This window comes from Bos indicus x Bos taurus, chromosome 3, assembly GCF_003369695.1.
Source record: "Bos indicus x Bos taurus breed Angus x Brahman F1 hybrid chromosome 3, Bos_hybrid_MaternalHap_v2.0, whole genome shotgun sequence".
Lineage (NCBI taxonomy): Eukaryota > Metazoa > Chordata > Mammalia > Artiodactyla > Bovidae > Bos > Bos indicus x Bos taurus.
In genome coordinates this window covers 58,188,919-58,211,494 of record NC_040078.1, presented here as the reverse complement: position 1 = coordinate 58,211,494, position 22,576 = coordinate 58,188,919, and the positions used below count along the sequence as shown (strand labels likewise).

The 22,576-nt window shown below is 36.8% G+C and overlaps 1 protein-coding gene across 5 annotated transcripts in view; it reads right to left on the bottom strand.

Moving 5' to 3' along the window:
* COL24A1 (collagen type XXIV alpha 1 chain) overlaps positions 1-22,576 on the bottom strand; it is a 391,998-nt gene that overhangs the window by 247,052 nt on the left and 122,370 nt on the right. For all 5 annotated transcript variants that reach the window (XM_027536666.1, XM_027536671.1, XM_027536669.1 and 2 more), the window contains exons 13-14: positions 19,750-19,794; positions 1,024-1,077 (exon numbers count right to left, since the gene is read on the bottom strand). In XM_027536666.1, the coding sequence (XP_027392467.1) occupies positions 1,024-1,077; positions 19,750-19,794 (99 nt within the window). The remainder of the gene's footprint in view (positions 1-1,023; positions 1,078-19,749; positions 19,795-22,576) is intronic.

The following is a 22,576-nucleotide window of genomic DNA, read 5'->3' as shown; positions in this document are numbered from 1 at the left end:
TTATAAACCAATACATTGAAAATATCCAGTTTATTCTAAAGATGATTCAAAATGCTCATTAAAAGTATAATTAAGTATAAAAAGCAGATTTCAAAGGGTAAAATGTTAAATATTGTAGGAGTCCAACTCTAACAAACTTCAAGTATACTTGACAAGATGATTTCATACCAAGTGTGTAAAGACATAAATGGTATAAAAAATGTAAATAATGCTTAACGTTATTATACCTGAAATGAGAAGCTGCTCGGAATCATGGGCAAGAAAAAGATGACAAACATTTTACTTAAGACATGATCTGATTTTTTAACAATTTGCTTCGAAATCAGTTCTACTCTTATTCTATCTTCCAAGCCTTATAACAAAACTTTTGTTAAATTCCATGCATAAGCTAATATAGTTTATACCTTAGAAAATGAAATAAAAGGAAACTATTTTCAAACACTATTTTATTTACAGATGTCTAAATATAGAAATTATTCCTAATTCAGGCAAAACAGCATTCCATCATTTTTTATAATATGTTAAATTAATTTTAGAATTTTAACTCCCTGATCTGAACACATATCTAAATGATCCCCTCAAAGATTTCTCTATAAATTACTCAAAAGTAAGATAGATCAATGATAGGTTTGAGTCCCAAAGAGCAATCACTAAATGCACAATTTTTAAATGAAGCTTGTTTGTACCTTGATATATATATGAAAGGCTTCTTTCCCATGTCTGCCCACCGCCCCCCACCGAATATACAAGTCAATATTGTGATTGTATACTTCTAATATTTTACTTAGTAATGTATAACATAGTTAAGATACTGAATTGTAAAGATCATCTCAAGGCAGAATTTATAACACTTTGTTTTACTTCTCTTGTTGTAAAATCACAAAATAGAATGTGCTCAGTGGTATCACAACTGTCTGGTCAAGAGTGCTTGTCAGGAATGTGGTCATGAGTATGATAAGTACGGATGCTATGGAATCCAAATGACGCTGGAATGCAAGGGTGGACCTTCAACTCTTTACTCACAGGACTGCCATCAGGACCTGCAGGGCCTCTGTCTCCAAAGTCACCTGGAAAACCCTAACCCAAGGAAAGAGAAAGGAATGCTGTTAAAACCAAAATAAGGAATTCATCTTTGCTTTGTTTTCAGCTAAGGAACTTAGTAATAGGAAGCATTCATTTCCTAACCTATAAATTGTAGTGCAACAAAAACATGTATTTGTTTTGCATAAAATGTCACTGATTTTTAAGTACATTATTTCTATATTTTATAAAGATTACTTTACATGCCACAAAATATATACAGAAAGATAAGCTGGAGGAAATAGAAATGTGTTCATCATTATATAAAGAATCACTGAATTAGAGGAAATACAATCAAGATTTCCAATTGACCAATCCATTAGTTACATCCACTATTTCATGTTGTTCGTTTATACCCACCACAGAAAATGAAATAGGTAATAATACTGAGCATAATGGAGAAGGCAATGGCACCCACTCCAGTACTCTTGCCTGGAAAATCCCATGGACGGAGGAGCCTGGTAGGCTGCAGTCCATAGGGTCGCTAAGAGTCATACACGACGGCGTGATTTCACTTTCACTTTTCACTTTCATGCATTGGAGAAGGAAATGGCAACCCACTCCAGTGTTCTTGCCTGGAGAATCCCAGGGACGGGGAAGCCTAGCAGGCTGCCATCTATGGGATCGCACAGAGTCGGACACAACTGAAGCGACTTAGCAGCAGCAGCAGCAACTGAGCATAAGCTTAGTACACTTATCTTGTGCAAAAGGCTTTATGCATATTGTTACATATACACTACTTCATTTCATCTTCACAGCAGGTCAAATCAGTGAGTATAATATCCTCACTTTGCAGCTGAGGAAACTAGTGTAGAACAGTTAAGTCACCTGCACTTTCAAGTGATAGGTGGGACCAAGATTTGAATGGATGCAGTCTGACTGCAGAGTCAGCTCTTTTTACTGTCTATATGAATACTGTAACTCCTCACTTCAACATATGATACATGTAAGAACATCATTTAAGAAAAAGAAAAATGCCTATAAATATTGCAAATACAAAATGGGATGTCACTGAAATATAGGCTTCTTAAATACCTACTGAGAATTCCTTATGCTAAGTCACTTCAGACATGTCTGACTCTGTGCGAACCCATACACGGCAGCCCACCAGGCTCCCCCATCCCTGGGATTCTCCAGGCAAGAATACTGGAGTGGGTTGCCATTTCCTTCTCCAATGCATGAAAGTGAAAAGTGAAAGTGAAGTCGCTCTGTCGTGCCCGAGTCTTAGCGACCCCATGGACTGCAGCCCACCAGGCTCCTCCATCCATGGGATTTTTCCAGGCAAGAGTACTAGAGTGGGGTGCCATTGCCTTCTCCGCTGAGAATTCCTTAGAGTAAAACTATTAAGGGCAGGAAATTAACATACTTTCTAATTATAACTTCTATTGCAAAATAACTCAATTACTTAGTTACTCTTACTTTACATATTAAAGTTTTCACCAGTGATTTATCACTGAGTTTATAAACTTTAAACCTCACTTTTAAAAAGACTACTATATGGAACTTCTCCAGTGGCACAGATTTACAAGCTGGATTTAGAAAAGGCAGATGAACCAGAGATCAAATTGACAACATCCAGTGGATCACAGAAAAAGCAAGAAAATTCCAGAAAAACATCTACTTCTGCTTTATGGATTATGCCAAAGCCTTTGACTGGGTTGATCACAATAAACTGTGGAAAATTCTCAAAGAGATGGGAATACCAGACCACCTTACTAGCCTTCTGAGAAATCTGTATGCAGGTCAGGAAGCAACAGTTAGAACCAGACATGGAACAATGGACTAGTTCCAAATTGGGAAAGGAGTTCGTCAAGGCTGTATATTGTCATCCTGCTTATTTATATGCAGAGTACGTCATGCAAAATGCCAGGCTGGATGAAGCACAATCTGCAATCAAGATTACCAGGAGAAATATCAAAAACCTCAGATATTCAGATGACACCACCCTTATGACAGAAAGCGAAGAAGAACTAAAGAGCCTCTTGAAGAAGGTAAAAGAGGAGAGTGAAAAAGTGGGCTTAAAATTCAACATTCAAAAAACAAAAATCATGGCATCTGGTCCCATTATTTCATGGCAAATAGATGGGGAAACCATGGAAACAATGAGAGACTTTATTCTTTTGGGCTCCAAAATCACTGCAGATCGTTACTGCAGTCATGAAATTAAAAAGATGCTTGCTCCTTGGAAGAAAAGCTATGACTCACCTAGGTAGCATATTAAAAAGCAGAGACTTTATTTTCCCAACAAAGGTTTGTTCAGTCAAAGCTATGATTTTTCCAGTAGTCATGTGTGGATATGAGAGTTGGACTATAAAGAAGGCTGAATACCGAAGAATTGATGCTTTTGAACTGTGGTTTTGGAGAAGACTCTTGAGAGTCCCTTGGACTGCAAGAGGATCAAACCAGTCAATCCTAAAGGAAATCAGTCCTGAATATTCATTGGAAGGACTGATGCTTACGCTGAAACTGCAATACTTTGGCCACCTAATTCGAAGAACTGACTCATTTGAAAAGACCCTGATGCTAGGAAAGATTGAAGGTGGGAGGAGAAGGGGACGACAGAAGATGAGATGGTTGGATGGCATCACTGACTCAATGGACATGAGTTTGAGTAAACTGCAGGAGTTGGTGACGGACAGGGAGTCCTGGCATGCTGCAGTCCATGGGGTCACAAAGTTGGGACACAACTGAGTGACTGAACGACAAGAACAACAACAACGACAAGGACACTGCAGTGGTGCAGTGGATAAGAACCTGCCTACCAATGCAGAGGACACATGTTCAATCCCTGGTCTGGGAAGATTCCACATGCCTCAGAGCAACTAAGCCCTGGCGCCACAACTACTGAGCCCGAGTGCTGTAACTACTGCAGCCCATGCGCATGGAACCTGTGCTCTGTAACGAGAGAAGCCAGCACAATGAGAAGCCTGCACACTGCATCAAAGTGTAGCCCCCGCTCGCCGAAACTAGAAAAAGCCCTCTCATAGCAGCGAAGACCTAGTGCAACCAAAAATAAATTATTTTTTTAAAAAGACTACAAAATGCTTTGTAAGACTTATTTCCAACAGTTTGATAGCATTCATTTATAAAAACTTGTAAGACTAAAAAAAATAAAAGCACATTATTAGATTTTTATAATCTTTTACTTAGGCAAGCCAGTATTAAATATTATGTTTAACAAACTGCCAGAAATCACTGCTTCATTAATACAAACATGAATGAACTAAATTACAAAGATGTTTTAAGAATGGGAAAAAAAAGGTATGATGTTCTAAGACATAGTTAATTCCTACTAGAAGCAGTTTCTCTTATTTTGTAATTAGAGGATAATGCAAAAATCATCTGTGTAGTGAAACATTGCAGCTATACCCCCTTTAAAATCAGTTGAAGTTCAGGCAGGGATTTGCTTTCATTGTCCTTGGATGTCAAATGCTGTTGCCAACAAGCTTAAAAATCTACAGTACATCATTCCATTCAGTATGAATTATTATGGGCATTTGAAAGTTTTTATGATATACAGGTAATGGAAAGAGTACAGTTAAAAAACCATAATAAATCTGAAGTATGAGACGATTGATATTTTTAGACAGAGCCTAAGTAAGTTTTCCAGAAACCTCAGTGAAATAATAAACAATAGGGGACACACTGCATGACTCCACTGATGTGAAATGTCCAGAACAAGTAAATCTACAGAGATAAAGTAGATTAGTGATTGCCTACAGCTTGCGATGTGGTGAAGAACTGGGGGGTGACATCGTATAGTTTCTGAGATAATGAAAATGTTCTACAATTAGACAGTGTGATGGCTGCACAAGTCTGTGAGTATACTAATAACCACAGAATTGTACACTTTCAAGGGGCAAATGTATGTAAATTATATGTTAATAATTTTTTTTAAAGTGCAATTGGTCTAAACAAGAACCTAATTGCTAAAATCATTTTTGCGGAATCATTCAGGAATCCTAGAAAATGTGATCTTTGAAACCCCTTGGCCCCCTACTCTCATCCAGTGGGAGATGCTGCTCTCCAGTCCAGCCTCCCACGCAACTAATGATTTCTCCCTGGGGAGAAGGGATAGCCCTGTGACTAGTTCTCCACTTATCACAAAGCCTGTATTCCCTACGAACAGCATAAAAACAACAAAATAAGTACTTACTAATTCCAATTTCCTATTCTTCTGGTAGTTCAACAATATATATAATAAATATTAGCTGCCCAATGTCACTTTGCCCCTGAAACAATTTAGTTGGACTGAAACTGTATCTACTTTTAAAAATTTTATGTATTATTTCTCTTCTCACTTTGCTACCCATTAAGCATTCCACTTCATTTTTAATTTGTCTGTTCTAGACAGAGATAATTTATTGTTTTTATCCATCTTATATATTGACCACTGTGTTACCAATATTTGAAATAATTCCTATTACATCTAGACATTTTGTTTTATGAAATGTAGTACAGTTAATGTCACAGAAAAGCACCATGTGGCTATATTGGTCATATATTTTCTTTTGAAGAAAATCATGAAAAAAAAAAAAAGAAAGAAAATCATGCCGGTGTTTTATAATGTTGCGTATGCCCCTCTTGTTCACACTTGATTCATTTGTCATTTCAATTCTGCCAACTACACGTGTTTTTTTTTTTTTTTTCTTTTCGAATGCAGGAGGAGCTCTGAGTTCCTTTAATAAAATGAACCTAAGTGTTTGCAGCTATATTATCTCCATTGTAAAAAAAAAAAAAAAGGATCTGAAATATTGATTGTGGAATATAGAACAACAGTGACAAAACACTTTGCCTTTGAACTTAGAATACAAAGGAGTTTCTAGGTGCATATACACAATGGAGTATTACTCAGCCATTAAAAAGAGTACATTTGAATCAGTTCTAATGAGGTGGATGAAACTGGAGCCTATTATACAGAGTGAAGTAAGCCAGAAAGAAAAACACCAATACAGTACACTGACGCATATATATGGAATTTAGAAAGATGGTAACAATAACCCTGTGTACGAGACAGCAAAAGAGACACTGATGTATAGATCAGTCTTATGGACTCTGTGGGAGAGGGAGAGGGTGGGGAGAATTGGGAGAATGGCACTGAAACATGTATAATATCATGTATGAAATGAGTCGCCAGTCCAGGTTCAATGCACGGTACTGGATGCTTGGGGCTGGTGCACTGGGACGACCCAGAGGGAGGGTATGGGGAGGGAGGAGGGAGGAGGGTTCAGGATGGGGAACACAGGTATACCTGTGGTGGATTCATTTCAATATTTGGCAAAACTAATACAATATTGTAAAGTTTAAAAATAAAATTAAATTAAAGAAAAAAAAGCAAAAAAAAATACATTTCAAAATGAAATAATAAATTTTCCCTCATATTTATTTAGTGGAAAATTATAACCACTAATTTAATCAAATTGAGTTTTCCTACCAAAGGGTGTAATGGCCAATTTGCAGGTTATCATCCATAGGAAAGCTTGAGTTTTTGCTCAACTTGCCAATTTCACAAATGGCAAGTTGGCATAATGGCATTTTAGCATAAATGGCAATTTCTTGTCGTCTTCTAAATGGGCATACCAGAGTGGCACTGTTGCTTCTGTGAACATAATTCTCTTTCTTACATTTTTATTGTTTTGATCAGTTTACAAAATTTTACTTTGTAAAGATTTATTTTGTAAGGAACTTCACTTGATCTCTTCAAGTTGTGAATAATTTTCTTGCTCATTTCCACTGCTTGATCACTGCAGTGAACAGCCTTTAAGGTGATGCCTCATGATTCCTACCTCCCGGTGTCCACATCTTTGTCCAAACCCTTCCTTTGAGTGCGGTGGGACTATGATTTGCTTCTTCTAACAACTAGAATACAGTAAAATGATGGGATGTCACTGATGTGATTATGCTATACCACACACAAGTCCACTTTAGCAGTCTGGAGCTAGAATCTTCCCATGTGAGCTTGATAAACAAGCAGCTGTGTTGGAGATGCCTACGCGGCAAGGAACTGTGAATGACCTCAAGGAACTGTGGACAATTTATAGGACCTGAAGGTGGGCTACACCACTCCCCCCAAATAAAAAAAAAGCAAAAAGCCAGAATCCTCAGTTCCACAACCTCAAGGAAAAAAATTCTTCTCAGAACCTGAATGAGCTTGGAAGTGAACTCTTCTCAGCCAAGACTCCAGGTTATAATGCAGCAGCTGACACCGCGGCTTCACGACCCTCAGCAGAAGACCTAGTTAAGTAGTATCTGGATGGTTGACCCATGAAAACTGTGAGATAATAAATCAGTATTATTTTAAGCTGCTACATTTGTGGTATTTATTATGTAGGAACAGATAGGAAACTTATACACAACTGGTAATTAAATCTACATTTTAGTGTACACAGTCCTATTGCAAATTTTACTATGTGGTAATGCTCAATGTAAGACTATTTGCACTATTATTAGATTTTAAAATTTTAAGTAAAATTTGTTAAGTAAACAAAGATAAAATTTTTATCTTTGAAAAATTTCTGATTTTTATTTTATATTGCAAATTATAAATAATGAATAATAATACTGGTTCAATAAATTTAAAAATTTATATTGTCTTTAAAATTTTAATGTAATCTAATATCTGTATTTTGAAATTTTCACTATTCTAACATTTCCTATGCATCTAGTTGCCGATGTAAACAATTTTTATCCTGCTTCATGAACTTTGTGTCTATACCTTTGAAGTACAAATTTAAGAGTAACATGAATTGTTTAATACTACAAAATGTTTCTCAGTCTCTGGGTGCAACTACTACAAATACTGTATTCATTCTACTATCTCTGAAACCAAAAATCAGAGCACAAAGAGAAGCAGGAAAATAGAAGGTTTGCATTACCAAAACAGTACTTCATTACACAAGATCCTATTGCATTCATGCTGAAAGGAGAATTAGATACATTAATTCATCTTTCCTCGACCTCAGTGCTTCTACTGGCTGCTCAATCCTCATCATAAACTCAAGCAGTTTCCGTGTTTCATTTTGGTAGTGGTACCATCTACAAAACTTTATGGTATTCAGATGTGAGGTTATAGGCAAGATACGTGGAGAAGAATTTCTCTGAGGCTTGAATATTATTAAAATACCTTGGTAGCCAGCCTCAGAGATGGATCCTCAGGGTTTTCACTGGTATTAATGCCTTTGCATATCCCCTCCCGTTTTGAATTCTGACTGGTCTATGTGACTAACGGAATATAGAATTGACAGTATGTGACTTCCAAAGATATGTCACAAAAGGCACTAACCATTCATTTTGTTCTCATTAACCACTTGCTCTGGTGGAAGCTAACAGCCATGCTGTAAAGACACACAGGACTTACACTGCTGGAGCAGTGGATACGAATCTGCCAGCCAATGCAGAGGACATGGGTTTGGTCCCTGGTCTAGGAATATTCCACATGCCATGGGACAAAAAAGCCTACGCACCACAACTACTGAGCCCACACTCTAGAGCCCAGGAGCCACAACCACTGAGCCCTCATGCCACAACTACCGAAGCCTGCACGCTCTAGAGCTCATGAGCTGCCACTACGAAGCCCGTGTGTCACAACTACTGAAGCTCACGCACCTAGAGCCTGGGTTCCACAGAGAAGCCACCACAATGAGAGGCTCACACACTGCAGTGAAAGAGTAACTCCCACTTATCACAGCTAGACAAAGCCCATGTGCAACAAGGAAGACTCAGCACAGCCAAAAATTAAAAAAAAAAAGAAAAATTTACTGGAAAAAAAAGGACGCTCAGGTTGCCATGTGGAGAGCTCCCCATGGGGAGGAAATGAGACTTCCCACCAGCCAGTAAGTGAGCCACCTTAATAAGATCCTTCAGTCCCACTCAAGCCTTCAGATGACTGGACTATCGGGTAGGGATTTTCATTGAAATATATTTTACAATGATTTCAACAAACAACTTTGTATCCATGCTCAGGGTACAAGTCAGTTCAGTGGAGCCAGATCTATATGGTCAAATCTTGACTCCCTTATAGCTGTGGGTGACCTTGAACAAGTGACCTAACCTCCCTATGCTTAATTCCCTTAAAAAACAGTGACTAGAGGGGCTCCTTGCTGTTCAGTGCTCAGTCATGTCCAACTCTTTGCGACCTTGTGGACTGCAGAACGCCAGGCCTCCCTAGCCTTTACTATCTCCCAGAGTTTGCTCAAACTCATGTCCATGGAATCAGTGATGTCGTCCAACCATCTCATCTTCTGTAGCCCCTTCTCCTGCCCTCAATATTCACCAGCATCAGGCTCCTTTCCAATGAGTCAGCTCTTCACATCAGGTGGCCCAAAGTATTGGAGCTTCAGCAGAATTAGTTCTTTTTTTGGAATTCCTTTGCCTTTTCTATGATCTAACAAATGTTGGTAATTTGACCTCTGGTTCCTCTGCCTTTTCTAAATCCAGCTTATACATCTGGAATTTCTCAGTTTATGTCCTGCTAAAGCCCAGCTTGAAGGATTTTGAGCATTACCTAGCTAGCAAATGTTGATTATAACCTCGTATAAAACCCTAAGCTAAACCCACCCAAATAAGCCACTCTCAAGTTCCTGACCCACAGAAACTATAAGAAATAATACATATGTATTGTTTTTTACACCTCTAACATGGAATAAAGAATAGGTACCTAATACATAACAACATGAATGGATGTCTAAGATTACAGGTCATACAATGCCAATGCTAAAGGCTGGATCCTGAATGATGGGCAACTCATGTGCATGTGTGTGTGTGTGTGTTTAATACATTTATTTTATTTGTTTTTGAAGTGCAGGGTCCTCTAAAATGCAGAACCCAGATCAAGCTTCTCTCTTGCTTGGGTCTGATGTTACTGCTATCAAATATGGTAGTTATCAAACACTAAGAACAAAAGAAGTATTCTAGACTTGGTATGCCTGAATACATATGTGGTATTAAAAACACAGACTACACATAGATACTATACTTGGTAGTAAGCTAAGTATCATGAAACAGTGGAAAACTTACTGCTTTTGGAATCTAGTAAGAGAATTATTTTCCTAGTTCTACAAAGACATTAAAAAATACTGAATATAAAACAACTAGAGAAAGATTAGAACTAAACCATAAAAATATTGATGACTATATTTATGGAATAAAAAAACAAAAGCATTGCAAACTTCTTATATTAAAGACTACAATGAACTGTGAACACATTTTACTCTTTCTAAAGAACAAATGTTTAGAAAAAAGTTCAACTTAAAGTAGAGATAAATAAAAGTTATCGTAAAAGATACATACACTAAACAGGTATTACTGATAAACAGGCACTACCGATAAAAACAGAAATTCAACTTTTTCCAAGATGAAGAAATAAAAAGAGAAGACTACACTAAATTGTCTAGGATTAAATATACTAAAATAAGACCTACAGGTCAAGTTTATATGTTCTACACATGAATACGTATTACCAGAAAATCCTGATAGTTTAAAGTCCTTTAAAGACAAACACTATTACTGTAAGGAAAGTTAGAGTATAAAGTACTTGGTGATAATTCAGTCTTTGCCTCTTTCTTTTCCTCATAGGTAAGACAATTTGATCCACATTTCAATGATAAACCATTCCCTAACAGTTGAGACTAATTGTAAACTTAGGTAAGAATTTAAGGGGTTTCAGCCAAATTCTTGGAGATTTAGCATCCAATCAGGTTTTATTATTAACCTAGCTATGATCTGGGCCTCAGTTCTCAGACTGAAGTTCCTGTATTGTTGTTAAAGACTGGTTACCACTTGTACTCTAGTTCTAGGAACAAGAATCTGCCTTATTTTTATGTTCAAGAACCATTTTTGATGCATAACATTACCCCTCAATCATAAAGGCCAACCTTATTCTTAAATTTTCCCACAAGGAGAACACAGACCATGAACCCAAGCCAAATCTCACTTCCATATTTGCACTCACATTTTCACATTCCTCATTTTGATAACCTACAAGACTCTTGAGTTCTCCCTGAAGTTATTCACCCTGAAAATAAATGCCTGCCTGAATTCCCACTTGTTGGTGTCATACTCCCATGAAATCATGCTCTGCCTGGATTTCCTCAAATTTACCAGTTGTGTTCACTGGGCATCTCTCTTCTTGGTCAGTAACTGACTTGACCTTGAAGGTAGGTTTAATTCAAACTCCTGAGCTCTTCTTGTCAAGCTTATCACCACTAAGTCATGCCCAACTCTTTGCAAACCCATGGACTGTATAGCCTGCCAAGCTCCTCTGTCCCTGGGATTCTCAGGCAAGAACACTGGAGTGGGTAGCCATTCCCTTCTCCAGGGGATCTTCCCAACCCAGGGATTGAATTTGTGTTTCTGGCATCTTGTGCATTGGCAGGCAGATTCTTTGAATACTAAGCCACATAGGAAGCCCTCTTGTCAAGCTATAGTTAGCCAAACCTACTTACTACAGCCTATCCCAGTAAAGCAGAATCCAGAAAATACATTTTTCCTGAAAGAGGTAGAATCACTGAAAAATTAGTGACAATTTTTTGTAGTGCTCTAGCAGTACTAGTTCTCTTTCTATAAATTAACTCAACTTTTCCTGGGACAAAGAAACACTGTCTCCAAATTCTCCATAAAATGTATGTGTTTGAAACATGGCTTTGCAGTACATATTTAAGATTGTTTGGGGCTAAAGAAAGAACTAATAACAGATGTCTAACAGAGGATTTTATATTCTGAAATTCTAACACTGGAGTTAGAAGCCAAAATACAGTTTACCTAAAATAGATTCTTCTAGCAGAAAGATGTCTGAGAAGAGAAGAGGAGACACTATTTTCTATACTTAGAAAAGTAAACATCTCTGAAGTCCCAGTGCCTAAGGGTGTTATTTTGCTCACTATTCTAGGTTGTGATACTTTGATGGTCATAGGAAGAAAACTGAATACTCTTTTGCTTTTAATCAAACCTCAATTATAATATGATTTGATTATTTATAACCTATTATTATCAGATCTGAAAAAGTCCTGAGGAAAAAACCTCTATATTTTGACAACGATTTTCTAGGTATTTTTGAGAGCCAATCCAATCTCCAATATGTTATCTTCAATCCTGGAAAAGTCAGTTTGGGCATAGATATTTTAGGTCATGGAGCTATGTAAATTTGCTTCAACTTACCGTAAGAGACTATTGATTAAGACACTGTAAGACACTACTGTGAGCCCTGCAAAATGTTTGTTTTTTTTTTTAAATGGAGCTGTAGAATTTCCTAACTGTGGCACTACAGAAAGAAGTTTGGAAACTTTTCATTAAAAAGAGAGCTACTTGGAATTAGTAACATATATAAAATCCAGTCCCATCATTTTGTGGCAAATAGAAGGGGAAAAAGTAGAAGCAGTGACAGATCTTATTTTCTTGCACTCCAAAATCACTGTGGACAGTTACTGAAGCTATGAAATTAAAAGACATGTGCTCCTTGGGAGAAAAGCTATGACAAAACTAGACAATACATTAAACAGCAGAGACATCACTTTGCCAACAAAGGTCCATATAGTCAAAACTATATGGTTTTTTTTAGTAGTCATGTATGGATGTGAGAGTTGGACCATAAAGAAAGCAGAGTGCTGAAAAATTGATGCTTTTGAATTGTGGTGTTGGATAAAGACTCTTGAGAGTCCCTTGGACTATAAGATCCAACCAGTCAATCCTAAAGAAAATCAGTTCTGAATATTCATTGGAAGGGCTGATGCTGAAGCTCTAATACTTTGGCCACTTAATGCCAAGAGCTGACTCACTGGAAAAGACCCTAATGCTGATAAAGATTGAAGGCAAAAGGAGAAGGGGGCAGCAGAAGATGAGATGGTTAGATAGCATCACCAACTCAGTGGACATGAATTTGAGCAAACTTCAGGAGACAAGGGCAGGAGAGCCTGGCTTGCTGCAGTCCATGGGGTCACAAACAGTTGGACACAACTTAGTGACTGAACAAGAACAATAAAATAAGAAGTTTAACACATATACATAAATCCTCTTTCCCTGTATTGCTCATTTTTTTAAACAGCATTCTTCTTTTCTATTATGTCAGTGGGTGGTGTTATGCTTTTAAATAATTTGGTTCATATCATATGCTCCAAGAAGCTTCTCAAATAAAAAAAAGTAAGACATGTAAAACAGAACTGTAGTTCTATCACGTTTAAGAGTCCCAGCTAATAAAGATCGTCTACCATCTTGTTTTTAAGATCTCAAATATTAACTGACAATAAGGATTTTGATCCAATTGTGACACTGTGGAGAGTGCAGCAGGGAAGAAAAGGAAGACATTAAGAATTATATTATCTCAATATCCAAAAGCATGAGTACACAAATGTTGACTAATATGTAAGTGATTATATGAGATCTTTAAAAATAATTCTGATTAGTAAGTACCTAATACTAAGATCTTAAAACCAAAAGTAGTTTGGAAAAAAACCACTTCTCAAATGTCAACAATCTAAGCCTAAGGAACAAATGAATTTTTTAATAAAACAATTTTAACACAGCCTGATCCTAAAATACACCAAATTCCTTAAAAAAACAGTTTTTTACTTTTCCAGGTTGAAAAACCAAAAACATTGTGTTACAAATATCAACTCTATCTGCAAACTGAATAAATACAATGTTTTATTTTGTGTGAAGTAAGTTTTCTGGGGAAATTTTAAATGAAATAACTTTAAACAGAAACATTGATTTAAAAATACCAATATGAGGCTAAATAATAAATAATTCAAACAACGAAAATAACATGTTATTTTTAAATGTATCCATTTCAATAGCATCATATAATATTTATACTATCTAGGAGAAAGTATCTCTTACTTGTAAGCCTATAATTTCATTAAAATAATACAGACATCACTAAGGAAGTTGATTCACAACAACTTAATACCATGCTTAGTGTTTACTCAGGGAAATAAGTGATTCTTTGGCAACCAGTATGGGCACATGATTTACAACAATTATCTTCCCAAACTTAAGCTTAGCAATATTCTGACAATTTTGGACTGAACTTTTACTACTTCTCCATAAATTTCTGTGGTGTACACATATATGCCATGTTAATACATACACATGTTTATACTTCTTAAAATTACTTATATAAACATAGAGCTTTAGTATTCAGGATAAAAACCAATATAGTAATCCAAAGATCATATTTATAGTGACTTGGACTTGGGATTTGGAAGTTTTCTATGCCTACTATCTTTACTATTTTGACTATCAGAGTGTTTCATATTTTATAATACAGAAAGTTATGTAATTTATTTTTACCAGTTTCTGGTAATTTTGAGACTCTAAAACTATAACTGTAATATGTTACATAAAATTTAAGGAATTATCTAAAAACAGTTACTACTATTCTACAAATTACATGCTATAATAATTACTTGACACTGAACCATGTCCAACAGGCACATGAAAAGATGTTCAAAATGGCTAATTAACAGAGCAATGCAAATCAAAACTGCAGTGAGGTATCACCTAACACCAGTCAGAATGGCCATCATTAAAACGTCCATAAACAATAAATGCTGGAGAGAGTGTGGAGAAAAGAAAACCTTCCGACACTGTTGTAAACTAGTGCAATCACTATGGAGAACAGCATGGAAGTTCCTTTAAAAAACAAAAATACAGTTAGCATATGATCCAGCAACCCCTCTCCAGGACATATATCCAAAAAAGATGAAAACTCTAATTCAAAAAGATACACGCACTCCAATGTTCATAGCAGCACTATTTACAATAGCCAAGACATGGAAGTAACCTAAATGTCCACTGACAAGGTGAATGGATAAAGAAGATGTGATATGTATGTATGTATGAATGTGTTTGCGTGTATATATATATATACACACACACACAAACACATATATGAATATAATGGAATACTATGCAATCATAAAAATTAAGTAATGCCATTTGAAGAAACATGGATGGACCTAGAGATTACCATATTAAGTAAAGTAAGACAGAAAAGACAAATATCATATGATATCACGTATATGTGGAATCTAAAAGAATGATACAAATGAACTTATTTACAAAACAAGTACAGACTCAAAGACACAGAAAACAAACTAATTACTGAAGGAGGAAGGGATAGAGGGAAGGAGGGATAAATGAGTAGTTTGGGATTAATAGACACACTGATTATTCAAATGATTCCATTCACTCAGTTGTGTCCAACTCTTGGTGACCCCATGGACTGTAGCCTACCAGGCTCCTCAGTTCATGGGATTTTCCAGGCAAGAGTACTGGAGTGGGTTGCCATTTCCTTCTCCAGAAGGGATCTTGCCATTTCCTTCTCCAGAAGGGATCTTCCCAACCCAGGGATCGAACCCAGGTCTCCCTCATTGTAGGCAGATGCTTTACCGTCTGAGCTACCAGGGAAGCAGTGTATAGCATAGGGAACTATAGTGAATATCTTATAATAACCTATAATAGAAAAGAATCTGAAAAATAATATAGATATATATGTATAACTGAATCATTTTGCTATATACCTGAAACTAACACTGTAAATCTACTATACTTCAATTTAAAAATTGAATCATATTCTATCATATTCTATGTGCAAAGACTGAGTAATTGTATCTACATAAAACTTGAGGAAACAAGCTCATTTACAATGTAAGACTAATTAAATTAATTAGAAGGGAGTGGTGAGTACAGTAAGGTACATCTTATTCATACTTAAGTAAATGAAAAAACATGGGATCAACATAGCTGTACCTTAATGAAGCATCAATCCACCCTTCTAAGTAGCTATGAAACCAGCAGAAAGTTGGAAGTAACAGTCTTTGACATATGCATAGCCAAAAATGTCTTAAATATAGATTCTTTTTAGATTTCAGCATTTCCAGGTTTTTGTATTTTGTTTCACATGTACGCTTTCTGCCAGCTTTTTATGATGGTCTGGATCATTTAATTCTGCTTCTGTATTTGAATATCTACCTCACATATAACAAATAGCATACATAATTTAATATGAGATAAATGGCCATATTTGTATTAAAATGGCTAATAGTTTCCACATCAAAGAGATTAGAAATGGTATCAAAAGATGTTTTCCATTTACTGTTATTAAAATTGTCATAAGTAACCATTCTTCTCATGGAATTTTAATCATCTAAATTGAAATATGTGTCCCATGATACATAATACCCCATGCTAATATATATGCCCTTACTTAATGTCAAAGCTATTTGAAGATGACTTTACTTAAAGTAAACAGAACATGGTGGAGCATTTATGCATAGGATAATATTCTGCAACAGTCGCTGAGGTCAATCTTGGCATAATTTTACTTGTGGTTGTAACTGTATCTTAGTTTTAAGTACAGTGATTTCCTCATAAACATGGTCAAATCACTTTTTTGGTTAAAAAGAAAAAGCACACATGACACAGTAAAACACTAGACAGATTTTCTATAATAAATACCATTTAGGAAAAATGGGATACATATGTTTTTTGAATACAGTTTTTCCAAAGATCTAAATCTCTTATAAAGGCATATATTTTTAAAGCAATAAAACTTCAAAAAATTTGTAATGTAAAGAACAGCACAATTTTAAAAAAAGAGCCCAGTGATCACTCCACTCACTATTTTTCCACATTTTTCTTGAACTCCTCTTTTGAACTCAATAGCATATTGGATAATTTTATAATTCCCTATGGAGTAAGAAACCAGAAGTTATCTAAAAACTTCCATGGACAATTTTACAGTTCATGCTTCCCTGGTGGCTCAGAGGTTAAAGCGTCTGCCTCCAATGTGGGAGACCTGGGTTCGATCCCTGGGTCGGGAAGATCCCCTGGAGAAGGAAATGGTAACCCACTCCAGTACCCTTGCCTGGAGAATCCCATGGACGGAGAAGCCTGGTAGGCTACAGTCCACGGGGTCGCAAAGAGTCGGACAGGACTGAGCGACTTCACTTTCACTTTCACCTTCATGGAGTAGGAAAGTAAATAATATTCATACATTGTCAAGATAAAGTTAATATATATATATAAGACCAGCTAAATTAATAAAGATGGTAGCCACTTAAATGATATAACATTGAGCCTCTGAGAAAATATTTTCTCAGCAATATCTAAAATTCCACCATTAAAGATTACTTATTTTGCCTTAAACTATATTTAAAATATAATTATTAATAGGTAACTGTTTAAGCACTGCAGTCGTGTCCAACTCTGTGCGACCCCATAGACGGCAGCCCACCAGGCTCCCCTGTCCCTGGGATTCTCCAGGCAAGAACATTGGAGTGGGTTGCCATTTCCTTCTCCAATGCATGAAAGTGAAAAGTGAAAGTGAAGTCGCTCAGTCGTGTCCGACTCTTTGGGACCCCGTGGACTGCAGCCCACCAGGCTCCCCCGTCCATGGGATTTTCCAAACAAGAGTACTGGAGTGGGGCGCCATTGCCTTCTCCAACTGGAAGTAATATAGTAGCATAAATAAATTAATTAGTTCTTTTACTGACAGCATACTTTGCTAGGGAATGGATGGGAAAAAAGTAAGACATAAAATGGAGAAGACAAGAATAAAGAAGATAAACTTCACCTAATACAAATTTTGAGGCAGCACATATCTTCATATTTAGATTAGAATTTTGACATATGAGAGGTATTTCTGTTGGAGTATGTGTATGAGGGATAAACTGTAAAGAAATAATATGCTTGCAGATAAAAAATGGTGATGATGGTAATGGTGATGGTACAGCTTCTGCTGTTGTAATTGTTATAAGATTAGCTTTAATGTTGAATGTAATTGCAAGAAAACAAAATGTTGCTTACTTTTTATTTCTTAGTTTCATAAGTGTATCTTAATATATTAAACTCATTAAAGTGAAACTTAATCATATTTTGTCCCTAGATGGACAGTAGAAATATGTAAGTAGTAAGAAAAAGGCTGTTGGATTTATATTCAAAGGAGCTGGGTTCAATTCTTTATTTTACTACTTATAACTATGTGATCCTGAGCAAGACTTTTAATATCACTGGCCTTGTTCTCCTCACCCATATAATGGTGACGCTGACCTATTCTAATCTATAAGAAATAATGCAAAGCTCAAAGAATAAAATACTTTAAAAGGATATGAATATTCTGGTAAGATTGCAATCCTTTAGCATTACAAGTAAGATTTTAATTACTAGGTTGGCCAAAAGGTTTGTTTGATTTTTTCCATAACAGCATAGAGAAAAACCTGAATGAACTTTTGGGCCAACACAATATCTACATCAAAATTTTAGAAAAGGTGTTATGAAAGACAATTTTCTTCCTCATAGAGTAGACAGCACAGTGTAGCACACAATGTCTTATCCTAATAAATATCTGAGTTGTAATAAAAACAGCCCAAGTGAAAAGCGGGTGACTAATTAGCTATTTGGACTTCCCTCGTGGCTCAGATGGTAAAGAATGTGTCTGCAATGTAGGAGACCCGGGTTCAGTATCTGGGTTGGGAAGATTCCATGGAGAAGGGAATGGCAACCCACTCCAGTAGCCTTGCCTGAAGAATCCCATGTACAGAGGAGTGTGGCAGGATCCATGTGGTCGCAAGGAATCGGACACAGCTGAGTCACTAACACCGTGTACAAATTAGCTATACCAACACAGCCAGGATAACCCAAGAACACTTTTCTGAACCACAACTTTCTCACTTGTTAAATATAGGGGTATTAGATAATGTCACAATTTTTAACCATCTCTCAAATTATATTATCAGGCAAAATTCACTTGATTTTTTTAAAAATTTAAATACATAAGAATGTAGTTTCTGAGCTAGCATCTCAAATGGGCATTTAAAAAAGCCCTAAAGAAGTAGGGTGAGTAATGCTGTTATTAATGTGTTAAACTGTCCATATATTTACTGTAACATTTTAATTTTAGGACCTTCTCATAAGGCTTCCCTCATAGCTCAGTTGGTAAAGAATCCACCTGCAATGCAGGAGTCTGCCTGCAATGCAGGAGACTCGGGTTCAACTCCTGAGCCCAGAAGATTCCCTGGAGAAGGAAATGGCAACCCACTCCAGTATTCTTGCCTGGAAAACCACATAGACAGAGGAGTTTGGCAGGTCCATGGGGTCTCAAGAGACGGACACGACTTAGCGACTAAACCCCCACCATAAGGATAAAGGTCTCTTCCACTGGTATATTAAATGGGTTGCTGCTGCTAAGTCACTTCAGTCATGTCCAACTCTGTGTGACCCCATAGATGGCAGCCCACCAGGCTCCCCCGTCCCTGGGATTCTCCAGGCAAGAGCACTGGAGTGGGTTGCCATTTCCTTCTCCAATGCATGAAGGTGAAAAGTGAAAGTGAAGTCGCTCAGTCGAGTCTGACTCTTAGTGACCCCGTGGACTGCAGCCCACCAGGCTCCTACGCCCATGGGATTTTCCAGGCAAGAGTACTGGAGTGGGGTGCCATTGCCTTCTCTGATTAAACGGGTTAGAAGTGTTAAATTCCAAGTTACTTTTTAATCTAAATACTTCTTCATATTCTCAGGTATTATTAGGTAGGCTGTTAAAGTGGCAAAATTTAAACTCTGTTGAATGAGATGGGTTGTGGACGACAAGAACAACAACTAGCTTAACAGGTGAGAAACATACATACAATTAGATTATATTCCTCTAAACCAAACCTCATAAAACAAGAATCTAATTACCTGTCTTCCCTTAAGACCCCTCTTTCCACGGATCCCAGGAACACCCTAGAATGTACAAAAGTCAAAAGTAAATACTTATTCCCTTTTTTGATTGGGTTGTTTCTTTTTACATTGAGTTGCATAAACCATTTTTATATTTTAGATATTATTAACTTCTTGTCAGTCATATCATTTGAAAATATTATCTCCCATTCAATAGGTTGTCTTTTCTATTTGTTGATGGTTTCCTATGCTATACAAAAGCTTGTACATTTAATTAAGTCCCATTCATTTATTTTTGCTTTAATTTCTTTTGCCTTAGGAGACAGATCCCCCAAAATACTCCTATGATTTATGACAAACAGTGTTCTACTTATGTACCCATCTAAGAGTTTTACAGTTTCAGGTTTTACATTTAGGTCTTTAATCCATTTTGAGTTTATTTTTGTGAATGGTGTAAGGAAATGTTCTAATTTCATTTTTTTACATGTAGCTGCCCAGTTTTCCCAGCATCCAAAGACATACAGTTAGCTAAGAAGCACATGAAGAGATGCTATATACTGCTAATTATTAGAGAAACGCAAATCAAAACTACATGAGATATCACCTCATACCTGTCAGAATGGCCACCAAAGTTGGTATAAAAAGAACACAAACAACAAACGTTGGTGAGGACATGGAAGAAAGGGAACCCTTCTACACTGTTGGTGGGAATATAAATTGATACAGCCACTATGAAAAATAGTAATGGGGTTTCTCAAAAAACTAAAAACAGAACTACATATGATTCAGCAGTTTGGGAAATAGTAATTTGAAAATACACCTTCATACCAGCATTATTTACAATAGCCAAGACATGGAAGCAACCCTAGGGTCCATCAACAGATGAATGGATAAATATATCTGTGTGTATGTATGTATAAATACACATATATTATGTGTGTGTATATGTGTATGTGTGTGTGTAATATTACAGAGCCATAAAAAATTAAATTCTGACATCTGCAGCGGTGGATGGATTTAGACAATATTATGATTAGTAAAATAAGTCAGAGAAAGATGAATACAGTGTAATATTCCACTTATATGTGGAATCTAAAAAAATAAAACACACAAATATATATAGCCAAACAGAAATAGACTCACAGATACAGAAAACAAACTAGTGATTATTCATGGAGAGAGGGAAGCGGGGAGGGGCAAGATAGGGTATGGGATAGAGAGATAAAAATTAGTATGTATAAAATACCTAAGCAATAGCTAATATACTCTGTGGCACAGGGAAGTATAGCTATTATTTTGTAATAACTTTTAATGGAGCATCAGTTCAGTTCAGTTCAGTCACTCAGTTGTGTCCGACTCTTTGCGACCCCATGAGTCACAGCATGCCAGGCCTCCCTGTCCATCATCAACTCCCGGAGTTCACTCAGACTCACGTCCATCGAGTCAATGATGCCATCCAGCCATCTCATCCTCTGTCGTCCCCTTCTCCTCCTGCCCCCAATCCCTCTCAGCATCAGAGTCTTTTCCAATGAGTTAACTCTTCACATGAGGTGGCCAAAGTACTGGAGCTTCAGCTTTAGCATCATTCCTTCCAAAGAAATCCCAGGGCTGATCTCCTTCAGAATGGACTGGTTGGGTCTCCTTGCAGTCCAAGGGACTCTCAAGAGTCTTTTCCAACACCACAGTTCAAAAGCATCAATTCTTCAGTGCTCAGCTTTCTTCACTGTCCAACTCTCGTATCCATACATGACCACTGGAAAAACCATAGCCTTGACTAGATGGACCTTTGTTGGCAAAGTAATGTCTCTGCTTTTGAATATGCTATCTAGGTTGGTCATAACTTTCCTTCCAAGGAGTAAGCGTCTTTTAATTTCATGGCTGCAGTCACCATCTGAAGTGATTTTGGAGCCCCCCAAAATAAAGTCTGACACTGTTTCCACTGTTTCCCCATCTATTTCCCATGAAGTGATGGGACCAGATACCATGATCTTCGTTTTCTGAATGTTGAGTTTTAAGCCAACTTTTTCACTCTCCTCTTTCACCTTCATCAAGAGGCTTTTTAGTTCCTCTTCACTTTCTGCCATAAGGGTGGTGTCATCTGCATAATCCATCAAAATATTGAACCAAGATGCTGTGTACCTAAAATATTATAAATCAGCTATACTTCAAAACAGTAAATGTTTATCAAATCAATGAATTTTTTTTCAAACATCAATTTATGGAGTACGACAAAGATAAAAATACATTATATTTTAAACTGCAGTGATATTTATAAGAGTGTCAATATACTAATTTAAGTGGCCCCTTTTATTCTTCATAACAAAATCTTGATTTTATTCAGAAATCCATCCCATCTGTATTTCCAAATGGGATCCTGCCATTCCTCTGGTGATAATTATTTGTCCAGAGGTAGTATGCAACCAATGACCTGCCTCTTGAGAAACCTATATGCAGGCCAGGAAGCAACAGTTAGAACTGGACATGGAACAACATACTGGTTCCTAATAGGAAAAGGAGTACGTCAAGGCTGTATATTGTCACCCTGCTTATTTAATTTATATGCAGAGTACATCATGAGAAACACTGGGCTGGAAGAAGCACAAGCTGGAATCAAGATTGCCGGGAGAAATATCAACAACCTCAGATATGCAGATGACACCACCCTTATGGCAGAAAGTGAAGAGGAACTAAAAAGCCTCTTGATGAAAGTGAAAGTGGAGAGTGAAAAAGTTGGCTTAAAGCTCAACATTCAGAAAACGAAGATCATGGCATCTGGTCCCATCACTTCATGGGAAATAGATGGGGAAACAGTGGAAACAGTGTCAGACTTTATTTTTGGGGGCTC